Source organism: Typopeltis vanoorti, chromosome 8 (assembly GCF_054136105.1).
Source record: "Typopeltis vanoorti isolate ZY-2024b chromosome 8, IOZ_Tvanoo_1.0, whole genome shotgun sequence".
Taxonomy (NCBI): Eukaryota; Metazoa; Arthropoda; class Arachnida; order Uropygi; family Thelyphonidae; genus Typopeltis; species Typopeltis vanoorti.
Genome location: NC_143556.1, coordinates 133887646 through 133902574, shown reverse-complemented (window position 1 = coordinate 133902574; position 14929 = coordinate 133887646). Strand labels below are relative to the sequence as shown.

At 36.0% G+C, this 14929-nt stretch overlaps 1 protein-coding gene across 1 annotated transcript in view; it reads right to left on the bottom strand.

Moving 5' to 3' along the window:
- Ocrl (Oculocerebrorenal syndrome of Lowe) overlaps positions 1-14929 on the bottom strand; it is a 537079-nt gene that overhangs the window by 357176 nt on the left and 164974 nt on the right. Inside the window, exon 10 of the mRNA XM_090396332.1 lies at positions 5989-6135. Coding sequence (XP_090252458.1) covers positions 5989-6135 — 147 coding nt within the window. The remainder of the gene's footprint in view (positions 1-5988; positions 6136-14929) is intronic.

Here is a 14929-nt window from a genome sequence, read left to right as displayed (position 1 = left end):
TTATTTATAACACGGTTGTAGAGTCCATGATTTGTGTAAAATGAATGCTGATCACCATGTAACACTAAAGGAAAGGACTTAGCAGAACAATCAGCAGCAGGAACACTCATCAGATGATCGAAAAGCTTAAATGTTACTAAAAGGTTTGGTACTGAGTACTATCTAGCAGGCAGTGTGTGGAAACTGCTTTACTGTGGTATCTTCAAATAGAAGAAATACTGGCTCCTTAGTTAAATAATTACAGTGTAAATAGCATAAACAGTAAGGTCACTATGAAGAAAGAAAGGGTGGAAGAAAAACCAGAAACCCTACTACAGACATGAAACATGGCAATGGCCACTTCATGCCTCTAAAATAGGCAGGGCAAGTATTCTTCACTGGGTGATAAGTCATCTACCACCTAAAGGCGTAGTTGGTATTTCCTCCGATAGGGAAGGTGTGCTTTTAAGGTGGAAATACTCACCACATTAGAGCCCCATTTATGGAAACAAGCCATACAATGGGAAGATGGGATTGACTTGGGTGTGAGGGGAATACATACTGAACAATCACCAGACCATAAATGGCCTAAAAAATAAAAAAGAAATAAAAAAACTAAGCAAAAAAAACTCTCTATAATGAAATCTTCAGTTGACTGAATGGATTTGAATGTCATCCAATTCCTAAAACAGTACTATGGATCAACAGATTCAGTTAAATGCACAGCAAATCATTTTCCCAGTGATCAGATAATCAAGAAATTACCATAAACACATACATTTACAAATTCTAGTCAAAACAGCTTTTCAAACAATAGTACATGTAATTACTTAACCTTAGTACATGTAATTACTTAATTACTTGTCTGATGTAAAATAATTACAGGTATTGGAAGTTTATTTTTCACTTGGTTAGACTATAATAAATTTAGTTTAATCTTTTATCCAAGTGTAAGCAAACAAAGTTTGCGCCTGAAAATATCTTCAGGACTGAGGCAAGGTAGTGCAACACCAGGCAACTCCGAGCAAAGGTAGACCAGGCTCTCATCACTCCTCATCTCAGTATCTCCCATAATACAAAGCACATCTCCTTGCGGACATGTATACTGCTATGCATTAAGGAAATGGCCACCCCAGACCGGTTTCAACCTTTATTGAGGTCTCGTCAGTGGGAGGCAACCCGAAACGTGGAGATACTAAGGCAGAAGCAAAGGAGAGGTCATATTTACCTATAGGAGTTACCAACAGGTGTACCACCTTATTAGAGAAAGCTGTTGGAAGTTTATTTTTCCTTTGGTTAGACTATAATAAATTTAGTTTAATCCTTTATCCAAGTGTAAGCAAACAAAGTTTGCACCTGAAAATATCTTCAGGACTGAGGTAAGGTAGTGCAATGCCAGGCAACTCCAAGCAAAGGTAGACCAAGCTCTCATCACTCCTTGTCTCAGTATCTCCCATAATGCAAAGCACATTTCCTTGCAGACATGTATACTGCTATGCATTAAGGGAAGGGCCACTACCCAGCCCGGTTTCAACCTTTATTGAAGTCTCGTCAGTGGGAGGCAGACCCAAACGTAGAGATACTAAGGCAGAAGCAATAGGAGAGGTCATATTTATCTATAGGAGTTGCCAACAGGTATACCACCTTATTATTGAATTACTCTGGATTTAGAGAAAGATGTTGGAAGTTTATTTTTCACTTGGTTCGACTATAAAGAATTTAGTTTAACCCTTTATCCAAGTGTAAGCAAACAAAGTTTGCACCTGAAAATATCTTCAGGACTGAGATAAGGTAGTGCAACACCAGGCAACTCCGAGCAAAGGTGGACCAAGCTCTCATCACTCCTTGTCTCAGTATCTCCCATACTGCAAAGCACATCTCCTTGCAGACATATAACTGCTATGCATTGCTAAGATGTGCTTTACATTATGGGAGATACTGAGACAAGGATTGATGAGAGCTTGGTCCACCTTTGCTTGGAGTTCCCTGGTGTTGCACTACCTTACCTCAGTCCTGAAGGCTTAAGAGTCAAAGCTGTATAACTGAGAGGAGACCTCCACATAGCCTCTGCTCACATAGCCACATAGGTTCTCTGCATTCCTTCAAAGGAATGCAGAGAACCGACCAGGGCTTCTGACCTAATGTCCAATCCTCACCTTCTCGTGGTGCACCCTGTTGGATATCTACATTGATACTGAACGAACGAGGATGGGCTGGCAATTTGGGATTTAGCCGACCAAATTGTATTCTTATTGGTTAAACCAAAATAAAAAATGATGGTACAACATGACAAAATTTCATGCCGGCTGGGGCGTTGCCTGGTTAAACAAGGCAACCCTTGTTGTTTTCGCCAGGGAACCAGGGCGAACAGCGAAAAGTCAGCTACTGGAACAAATCTGAAAACAAATCCCAACTCAACATCACCAGAGTTAAAGATCGGTACTATCAACGTAGAAAGCCTGAATGGCAAAGAAATGGAGCTAGATGAGGAATTAGATAAGTACCAGATCGACATAATAGGGGTGACTGAAACAAAAAAGACCAAAACTGGTGAGATCTTTCTGAGCAATAAATACAAAATGTTATATTCAGGCAATGACAATCAAGGAAAAGAAGGAGTAGCCATAGTATTCAACACAAAATACGAGGCTAATCTTCTTGAATGGCAGTCAGTCTCAAGTAGAGTAATGTGGGCAAATATGAGAATGGGGAACTGGACAATGAGACTTATTTGTGCCTATGGTCCCACAGAAGGTTCTACTAAGGTAGAAGTGGAGTAATTTTTTGACGCTTTAGAAAAAGCAACTGACACAATGAAAAAGGAAAAATTGGTCCTTGTTGGGGACCTAAATAGCAGAGTAGGAAATGATTGTGACATACAAAAATATTTTGGGAAAATTTGGAGAAAAGAGCAAAGCTAATAATAATGGGAAATATCTGTTGGATTTCTGCTCAGGACATGGACTGGTTATTACTAACACCATGTTCCAACATAAAAATGCGAACAAATTCACATGGAGAGAAGAGGCTAGGAATAAGAAAAGTCTCATTGACTATGTTATTGTTGATAGTGATGTTTTCTCCCTGGTGCAGGACACCAGAGTGTACAGAGGATTTGAAATTGGAAGTGATCACTATTTAGTCTTGAGCAGGATAAAATTGAATTTCATATTGAAAAGAATGACATGTAAGAAAGTTTTAAAGCGAATAAAAGTTGAGCAGCTCTCAGATGTGAACTGTAGATTAAAATACAGAAAGATTATTGAAAAGAAAATGAAAGAGTTTGAGAACAGGAATCAAACCTTGGAAATTCAGTGGCAGACTCTGAAGAAAACATTGATTGATTCTGCCAGAGAGGCATGTGGTGAGGTTGTGTGCAAGGATAAAAAAATCAGAACTCCCTGGTGGACACAGGAAGTTAAAGAGGCAGTGAAGGAAAAGAAGAAAGCATATCAAAAGTTCCTGGCAAATAAGTCAGCTTTTACTCTTACAGAATACAGAGACAAATGTAAGAAAGCTAAACAGTGTGTAAAACTAGCTAAACAAAAGTCATGGGAAGACTTTGGTAAGAATATACAAAATAAATATCAAGAAGGTGGCAAAATATTCTGGAGGTTGTTGAAGAAGCTTAGGAATGGAGGAAAGAGTGCTGTAAAAGGAGTTAGAGATGATAAAGGTGACATGAAAACAGGAGAAAAAGATAGCCTTGAAGTATGGAGTAATTACTTTGAAAAACTGCTAAATGAAACAAGCAGTGATGACAGCACAGTGATAAAAAACACTGACCAGCCATGCAGTCAGGAATACATATCCATACTTGAAGTAGAAAAAGCCATCAAAGGCTTGAAATGTAGAAAGGCAGCAGGAGTAGATGATATTCAACCAGAAATGCTGAAGTATGGTGGTATAAGAGTCTTACAGTGGCTGCACTGCATAGTTCAGAAAGCCTGGACAGAGAGACGAATTCCCAATGATTGGAGTAGAGCTCTCATAGTACCCATATATAAAAAGGGAAATAAAACTGAATGTGAGAATTACAGAGGTATTTCCCTACTGAGTGTTCCTGGCAAGATCTATGCAAGTATACTTGAGAAAAGGTTGAGAAGAATTGTGGAAGAAAAGCTTGGTGAAGAACAAGCTGGATTCAGGCCAAATAGAGGCTGTCAGGATCAGATCTTCACTTTACGACAAATAGTCGAGAAAGCATGGGAATATAACAAAGATCTGTATTTAAGTTTTGTCGATTTGGAAAAGGCATATGACAAGGTGCCAAGAGAGAAGCTATTCAATACGCTGCAGTTATATGGTGTCAATGGGGCATTATATCAAGCAATACTTAGTCTTTATTTGAGTTGTAAGTCAGCAGTTAGAATTGAAGGAAGTACAGGAAGATGGTTTAATGTTAAATCTGGTGTGAGACAAGGATGTACATTATCCCCTCTGTTATTCATTATCTATATGGATCACATTATGAAGGAAAGTGGTATTAAACATGATATCAAAATTGGAGATGTTAATGTCAGCTCTTTGCTTTATGCGGATGATGTTATACTTCTAAACAAATCCACTACAAGTCTGCTAGATTCTCTGACTAAATTGAATAGCTGTTGTAATAGATATGGTATGAAGGTCAGCAATAAAAAGACAAAGACAATGAAAATAGGCAGAATCGTTGAAAATGTCAACTGTGTTGTGAATGGAGAACCTGTGGAACAAGTAAAACATTTCAGCTACTTAGGCACGATTTTTACTGAAGATGGTAAATTAAATATAGAAATAGACAACAGAATCAGCAAAGCTGGTATGATGGGAAGTCAATTGAATAAATTCATATGGAATAAGAGAGAAATTAGTCGGAACACTAAATTAGCTGTATACAAGACACTGTTCAAAAACCAGTTTTAACTTATTGATCTGAGAGCTGAGTCAGAAGTAAAACACTTGACTAAACACTACAGGCCATAGATATGAGAGTCCTGAGAAAGATTAGAGGTGTGAACAGATGGCATGAATGCCAATATCACATTAAAAATGAGGATATTAGGAAAGAACTTGACATTGTCAGCATCCAGGAATGTGTTAGCAGAGCTAATCTCAGGTGGTATGGTCACTTAAATAGAATGGGAGAGGAAAGATTAGCAAAACAAGTGTTCTCTGCCAGGTTGGCAGGAAAATGACCCAGAGGAAGACCAAGATATAGGTGGATTGATACGGTACAAAGTGCCTTAGACGATAGAAATATAAGATCTGATAATGTTGGAGTCTTGACAAGTAACAGACTGATTTTGAGGAAAATTGTAGATAGGAAGTTAGTAATGATATAATTTTTTCATGTAGTACTGTCATATCCTGTACACCCCTTGAGGGTGCATGGCAGGAATTTGATGATGAACTCTGTTTGCTTATACTTGGATAAAAGATTAAACTAAATTTATTATAATTACAGGTATTCATCAGTTTCATACCAATTAGATATTTCCCTTCAGTTTTTTTCATACAGACTGCTTCCATAAGAGAAATGGACAGATAATATAACATGAACTTTCTATAGTATTTAAAATTAAAGATGCCAAGAAATTATATTCCAAGAAACTAAGAATATAATTTCTTGGCATCTTTAATTTATAGTATAACCAAGAGAAATAACATTCAGGAATTTGCTGCTTGGAAAGACGTTTTCAAATCTCATCATGATGTAAAGAACCTTTATAAGAACATTTTACAGCTGAAGGCAAATTAGTTAATTGGTCTCATATGAAGGTTGTAAGATACTTGGAAAATGCAATGTTGGAATTTTCTTTTCAGCAAAACAGTAAACTGGTTGGAAAACAATTTAAATACAAATATAAAAAATAAAAAAATAATAAAAAATAATAATAATAATGGGCAGAGTGGAGTTTGGTAGATTGAGGTATCAAGCACTCCTGCAATGACCACTGGATGCTATTTGGTAACAATAATACTTGATTAATCATTCCTCTGTTATAGCAATCATTATGTTAGCAATACCTGAAAGTCTTCAAATCTGTGTAATCATCTTCACGCATAGTCATCTGCAACTTCACAACACTTTCTCGAGCTGCTAATGGTGTTGCACCCATAGCAATACTGTCACGAGGTAAATTTCCAAAGTCTGGAGATGGCATGCCATCACTCCTGATAACAGCAGAGGTGAAGAAAAAAAAATCATAGTTATGTCAGTTACAAGAAATATTATCAGCTATCAGATATATAATTCATAATTTACAATCATGTAAATAAGTAATTCAGCAAAGCTGGTGAATATATATTATCCATTAACTTGTGATATAGAAGAGACAGATGTCATTAGCAAATTCAATGAATTCCAAGTAATCAGATTATATTACAGACCAGCTACAAAAAATATAACTTGCACAAAATTATATTCTTGTCTTCATTCACTATATGAAAGGCAATGTACTCATCATACTGCTTTTTAATCACTCCTATTAGCCATAATAATTTGAACACATTCTCCTCTTCTTAGAGTATATATGCTCATAACTTTTAGATGTATGTCAGTTTAACTCACTAGCACAGCCAACTTTCAGTTTACAATGAAATCAAAAATCCACATCTAAAAAAATTATGAACCCATGATGACTCTGAAGTGACAACATTATTCACAAACATCTCTCTAAATATGTGGACAGACTTATGTGTTCGTCGAACATGTTGTTTATTATTTTAACGGTATAATAGAACACAGAAACTAAGTAAATAATTAATTTATTGACTTGATGCTGATATTTCGCTGGTATTATAACCAGCATCTTCAGAGCACAAAAACACTGTTTGTCACAATACGCGAGACTAAAACAACATGGTGTACTTAACCAAAATTGTAGCAGCAACACAAAGACTAGAGTCCTGATTTTGGCGCCCTCTATCTGAAAAAAAAAAAAAAAAAAAAAAAAACGCTATCATATATTGCTAGAGTCCTAGAAAAGTGCTAGTTTTTTCTTAATATGACTGTCTCCCAGATCTTCGGCAAGTTAATACAGCCATATTTGTTGAGATTTGGAGTGTGTTTTAGGGCTTCTGTCGCCTCTAAGAACAATCTCTCTGATTTATATGGGTTTCTGTGTAGTACTTTTATGTTTTTCCAGTTGATCCTGTGTGCAGGGGTATCCAGAGCATGGTCTGCTAGGCCCGACTTCCCATAATGATATTTCCAGACGTATCGTTTATGTTCGCTGATGCGGATATTCACAGTTCTTCCTGTTTGACCGTAGTAGGCTTGATTGCATGAGCAGGGTACTTGGTAGACTCCTGGATGTGATAAAGGAGGAATGCTGTCCTTGGGTGAGCGGATGAGGGTGGCTAATTTGCTACATGGTCTGAATGTGGTGCGTAATTTATGTTTATTGAGGATTCTTGAGATCTTTTCGGATGTGCCTTTAATGTAGGGGATGGTGACTGTTTTGTTGTTTGGCTAGACATTTAGCGAAGCTACTAGCCACTCTTACTAACAATTCTCCCTCCTTTATCAAAAATTCAGCACACCTAAAAAGCATCTTACAACACCTCACCCTAAAAAGCTCAGACTTAATAGTAAGCTTTGACATCACTTCACTATTCACAAATGTACCACTAATAGAAACCCTCAATCTACTGAAGTCACACTTCCCCCCTGATATATTTGAACTATTCAAATTCACAATACATGCAGGATATTTCACATGGAAAGGGAAAATATACAAACAAATTGATGGGACAGCCATGGGCTCCCCCCTTTCTCCCCCCCTAGCCAACTTTTACTTAGAACATCTGGAAAAACAAGCAATCAATACAGCCACTCTCAAACCAACACTTTGGCTACGCTATGTTGATGATGTGCTTGCTATTTGGCCACATGGCCCTGAGACATTGAAAACATTCTTAGCACATTTAAATAGCCAACATCCAAAAATCCACTTTACTATGGAACTGGAAGCCAACAACTGTCTGCCCTTCCTGGATACACTCATCACACGTCTCCCAGATGGTTCCTTATCATTTTCAGTTTACAGAAAACCCACACATACAGGCAGATACTTACACAAACAATCACACCATCATCCTTCTCAACAATATGGCATATTAAAAACGCTAACCCATAGAGCGAGAGCAATCTGTTCAAATGACAAGGCTCTGACTGCTGAACTGACTCACTTACGCCACACCTTCTTGGCCAACGGCTACAATCCACAAAAAATAAACAAAATACTAAACACTCCTAAGAAACCCCTCCCACCATCTACCACAGAGAACTACAACAAAACAGTCACCATCCCCTACATTAAAGGCACATCCGAAAAGATCTCAAGAATCCTCAATAAACATAAATTACGCACCACATTCAGACCATGTAGCAAATTAGCCACCCTCATCCGCTCACCCAAGGACAGCATTCCTCCTTTATCACATCCAGGAGTCTACCAAGTACCCTGCTCATGCAATCAAGCCTACTACGGTCAAACAGGAAGAACTGTGAATATCCGCATCAGCGAACATAAACGATACGTCCGGAAATATCATTATGGGAAGTCGGGCCTAGCAGACCATGCTCTGGATACCCCTGCACACAGGATCAACTGGAAAAACACAAAAGTACTACACAGAAACCCATATAAATCAGAGAGATTGTTCTTAGAGGCGACAGAAGCCCTAAAACACACTCCAAATCTCAACAAATATGGCTGTATTAACTTGCCGAAGATCTGGGAGACAGTCATATTAAGAAAAAACTAGCACTTTTCTAGGACTCTAGCAATATATGATAGCGTTTTTTTTTTTTTTTTTTTTTTTTTTCAGATAGAGGGCGCCAAAATCAGGACTCTAGTCTTTGTGTTGCTGCTACAATTTTGGTTAAGTACACCATGTTGTTTTAGTCTCGCGTATTGTGACAAACAGTGTTTTTGTGCTCTGAAGATGCTGGTTATAATACCAGCGAAATATCAGCATCAAGTCAATAAATTAATTATTTACTTAGTTTCTGTGTTCTATTATACCGTTAAAATAATAAACAACATCTCTCTAAATAATACCCTTGAGTTTGCAAAACAAATTTTCTCTTGATATTATTATCCATCTCATTGAGTTTATCATTCATGCTGGATATATCATATAAAGAAAAAGCATAAGCAGATGAGAGAATGTCCCGCCTAGTTGGCCAAGTGGATAGTGTCTCCATTCTCTAAACTAGGCTACAGACTCAAATTATATATTAGCATGGATATTGAAAAATGTCTGAAGGTGGGAGATGAGCAGTGGTGAGCTATAAGGGGCTCGCGCGAGCCCTTTGTTAATTTTTTCTCAAATTTGCGAGCCCCTTGTTCTTCTTGTTTAATAATCTTGTAGAACTGGAAAATATACCACTGTGGAATGTATACTTGCTACTTTAAATTCATATGGATTTTCTGATAACTATATAAAAAATAATTTCATTGCATTTTGTTCTGATGGAGCTAGTGTAATGTTAGGAAACAAATCAGGTGTTGTAATCAAACTTCTACAAAAATTTCCCAACGTTGTGATTTGGCATTATGCTCATCGTTTACACTTAGCATTATATTATTCGATAAAAAACATTAAATAAATAAATAATTTTGAAATATTTATGGATAAATTACATGCTTTTTATCATCGATCAACAAAAAATCAAAGAGAATTAAATACGATTGCAAAAGACCTTGGTATCAAAATTTTAAAGGTCGGCCGTGTGTTTGGACCACGATGAGCAGCTTGCAGTTCATGAACAGCTCTTATTGTGTGGAGAAATTACCCAGCTTTATGCAAGCATTTTGCATTGAACGATAAATACAAGGGCTTTTTAAACCGATTTCTCAATTTGAAATTTTTAAAAGATCTAGCATTAATGATTGATATCCTACAGGAATTATCATATCTGTTAGAAGCTCTACAAAGTCACAATATAAGTATTATAAGGGCTAAGTTAGGCTTTTTTTTTTTTTTTTTTGCTCAACGATGCAAGCCCTTAGTTAAAATTTCCATAGCTCACCACTGGAGATGAGAGATGATGAACTTAAACCAGGCAATGAAAGTAATCCAGTCCAAGATTAGGTGATCTTTACTGACACCACTCAGATTAACAAAGGCCTGAAATGGTTTGAAAGAAATCTCTGTTTAGTCCTTACAGCAGAGTTTCTGATTATCTACACCAGCCTGGTTGCCAAGTGATCAGCATATCTGTGCTTCATCAACAGGTTGTGGGTTTGAATACAGCTATGGGCATGGAAGTGTGTAATTGACTTTAGGTGGAAGGCAAACTTCACTGCTCAGTGCAAGACCATCACCTTAGTGGAGGCCTGATGTGGACTGAAAAAGTTCCACATTTGGTCTCTAATGCAGCCTTTCCAGACTATGTAAAAAATACAAAAAATATACATATAAAATTAATAAAAATGCAAAAATAAATAAATAAACCTTAGCCCACCCATGGTATGAATGCACTGCAGGTTTACAAAAAATATTTTGTGGTTAGGAACTGAAAAAGAATATAAATAAATAATGTGCTGTAGGTTTTCAAACCAATAATGGGAATGGTTAGGTTCTCACATCAACACTTCTCTATTATTATTATTAACATCAGACCTCTATGGGGTCAAAAGACTCATGGGAGGTACACACACGCGCACGTAACTACAAGGCCCATTAAACCATGTATGAAACTCACTTAATGTATCCACATTCAACAAAATGTCAGTCACTCTCCATGCAAAGAACCTACCCCTTATGCTCCTGCTCATACTCAACTTATATAGTTCGAGGGATGTCCCTTTGTTCTATCCCTTTGTTCCATTCTATGAAATATGTCTATCACATTAATACAGTAACAACCATTTACCAACTTAAATGTCTCAATCATATTCCCTCTCTTCCTCCTATTCACAAGGTTTTGCAAACTGCATTCCCCTCAATCTGTCTTCATATCCCACATACCAAAGACCAGTTACTACCTTAGTAAATCTTCTCTGCCTCCTTTCTGGTATATCCTCCTAATCATTATCATGCCAAGGGACCAAATCAGTGCACAATAACCCATAGGAAACCTGATCAAGACCTTATACCACCTCTTTACTTCTGAATGTTAAGGTCCTCTGTATCATTGCCATTATAACTTGTGTAATGTTACCTCTGAACTTCAGATCCTCATCCACCATAACTCCAAAGTCTCTTGCCTCCTCAACTTCGTCCAAAATGTTCTCACCAAGTGCATACTTTGCATCCCATTGTTGTCTATCAAATCTCAGACCGTTATATACTTTAAAACATTGAATTGACATACTATCATATATTGCATGCTACAATCTATTCAAGTCCTCTTGTAAGGCCACATCTGCTTGATTCCTCATCACTCTTCCCAATTTGTTGATGATTTTGCATCATCAACAAATACTTCTATACAACCAGTTCACACTAAAATTTAATGGAATGAATATAGTCCAAAGAAAATTAATAAACAAGAGGTTTAATCGTTTTCTGATATTTCATCTCTGTCACAGAGACAACTTCAAAAATACAATATTAAAATTATAATAACACACACAAAAACAAACACAAAACAATAAGAAATTAAATTATCTAAAGTGTGAAGTCCTATGAGGGTGCCCTCTATGGGTACTGTTGGGTATGAGGCCTAAGAATTAAAGTTTCCCAAATTTTGGAAAGTTTAACAGAACCATGTTTATTAAGATAAGGCTTTTTTTTTTTTTTTTTAAATATCTGCAGCTAATTCTAAAAAGAGTCTCAAGTTTGTAAAGTTTGTATTTGCTGTGATGAAGCATAACAGTTTTATTCCATCTGATCCTGAGCAAGGTATCCAAGGCATGGTTAGCTATATATAACTGACCATAGCAGTAGTGACAGATGTGTTTTTGGCATTCATCTAGGCAGATGTTAGCAGATTTCACAGTTTGACCATAGGATTAGGCTTGAAAGCAGTCAGAGATTATATTGTTTTAAAGTTCTAGCTCTTTTTTTGGAAGTTCCCACAGATATAGGGAATAGTAATGGCATTACTGTAGTCTGTATGTTGAGAGGGATGCAAGGAGATTAGAGGGCCAGCCACTCTCCAGATAATTTAAGATAATTTTTAGATATTTTTCACTTTCGATGTCTTTCAATTTTCTTTTTCCCTTTATTTTATATCTATACAGTAATTTTGGTAGTTTGCTATTCAGTTTAGATGTTCTATTCAATTTTACTTATATTTAGTTATTTAATAATTTAGAGGTTTTCAGAAATTATAAAATTTCTTTTTTTCTTTATGGTCCCACATGGTATATCCAGCTTTTTTTTTTATTATTTTTTTTTATTTGAGGAATTTTATTTCTGAAGCTGAATTATTTTTCATCTTTCTTTTTATGGTCCATATTTCACTTTAAATTGGTTTAGACAGGACATTCTATAGTCTGATTCTAGCATGTTTTTGTTATAGGATGGCTTAAATGCATTATTTATTATGCCATCTACTTGAAAAATCTTTGAGGTTTTAATGTCCATGTCCATTTCATCTTAATATGACAAATAACATCCCAGGTATTTGAAAGTATTTACTTGTTCTAATATTTTATTATCTATCATTATTTTATTACTTACTAGGTATTCTTTTTTGAACATCATTATTCTAATTTTTTACTATTAGTATTATTAGCATCTTCCAGGAAGCCAAGGTCTCATGGAGGGGGAGGCCATCACCACACAAGCTGTTGTATCTTCTCTTAAACTCATTCACTCTAGATGAACTCACAACTTCAACAAGCAAACTGTTTCTCACTCAGTGCTCCATGAGAGAAAAGTCTAGTTCTCATCCCTTTCTTACCTGCACACAGACTTAACTTCTATAGATGCCTTGTGTCCTCTCTCCACCTTCCACCATATAACGAAAAATTTAATCGACCAATATTCTATAACATCCTTTCAGAAGTGTATAGACTTCTATCATATCACTCATGTTTCTCCTGTCTACAAGTGTCTGTAGTCCACATACTCTCCAGGTGCAGTCTTATGGACTTTTAAAGAGGCAAAATGATTTTGTTATCCTTATATGTCAATGGTTGTTTCAACATCACAATTATCTTGTGAGTTGTATTTGCAATGTGATTTTTGAACTTAAAATTTCTGTACACCACAATTCCTTTTCTAGTCACATCAGTTTCTGCAAGCATAATACCAATATAATATGATATGATCCCTGGGGTACATACACTGCTGGTTACCTTAAATCTGAAGATCCCCCCCCCCAACACACACCAAGCATATTCTCCAGTTTATGAAATAGTCTTTCATGTGGCATCTTATCAAATGCCTCAGTAAAGTTCAACAATATTGTAGTCTATCCATTTCCTTTACCAACTCAACCATAACATTATTATAAAATATAATCAAATTGCTTAAACACAGTATTTCTTTAAACCAATTCTGTTTCTTGCAAATTATAGTTTATCTGTCAATTTTAAGTTCTTACCAGCTTCTCTAAAATCTTCACGCTACTTAAAAAATATTAACAATAGATACATCAGTCTTTGCACCAGCCTTGATTATCATACATGCTTTCCACTGCTGTAGGATATTTTCTGCACCTTAGACTCAAATTAAGCAAACATGTCAAGAGTCTAGCTAGTTTGGCTGAACATTCCTTAAACATACATGCTAATATCCCATTTGTCTCAAGCGAAGAATTCTTATCTGGGTTATGCAAGAGCTCTAGAGCCTCCTTCTTGTGCATCTCTATCTCTTCATTCAATATAATGGTAGCACTGTCTGCTTCACTATGTTACTTACAAAAGACAGATCTTAGATAGATAGATAGATAGTGCAATGAGCACTCATTATACGAATAATGACATTTTCTTTTGATGTGAAGAAGTAATCTGCATACAGTAATGCAATTATTTCACATCATTCTTTCATGGATTTGCACAATAATAACATTCTTTTGGGATGTCTTTAGCTTGCATAGATAATTTCTTTTCATATGACTTAGCTTTCTGTACAATACTCTTGGCTTTTTGGCGTGTGCTTTATATATTTTAGAACTCCTCTCACTATTATTCTATTCCTTCTATCCATATCTCTTCTTAGATCCATAAGAAGAGATGATGTAGAAGGAACTCTTACTTAATAAGATTTCACACTGTTTTCAATTCCATCCTATTTGTTCTTTGAACCTCACAGATACATTCATATACTGTATTATTAAGCCTTCAGAGCTGGACTCCCTTATACTGCTGATATCCTTACCATTCAGTAACTAATATTGTGGGATCAAAAAGAGAATTCTCCTGAGTTTTTCATACAGATTGCATGTCCTTTAACATACAATCTGTCCTAATTGGAGCATTAACAATACCTAGCCATTTCCCAGGTCAGTACCGCACAATCCTAATCACCAACTAGTGGCAAACGCAATCACATCCTTAACTGAGACCACTTGTAATGCTATGCTCAAAACTAACACTTGTTGGCCTTGAGTTGTTGTTTTCACATGCTGCTTAAGAAAGCTGTCTCACAATCATCCAATAAGTTCTTATTCATTCTTATCATGGGTTTTCTCTGCTAACCAATATTCAGATAATTTAAGTCACTCATCATAATTACTCATTTAGTACTCAGCAGGATAATTTGGCAATGCATTTCTTCATCCCTGGGAAATGAACCAGGAATGTAGCAACACCACACCATATATTTCATCCACTTCACACAAGTTCACCTCAAACTCATTGCTAGATGGGATGTTATTATTATTTTTTTTTCATGAGTTTCCACCCTAACTGGACTAAACTTTGAATTTAAAAAATAAATACTATAAAACACTAAAAAAATAATTAAAAACAATAAATAAAAATAATAAGTAAAATAAAAACAATAAATAATAAAAACAATAAATAAATGTGCATAATTACAGGTTTAAAAGCTGTACATA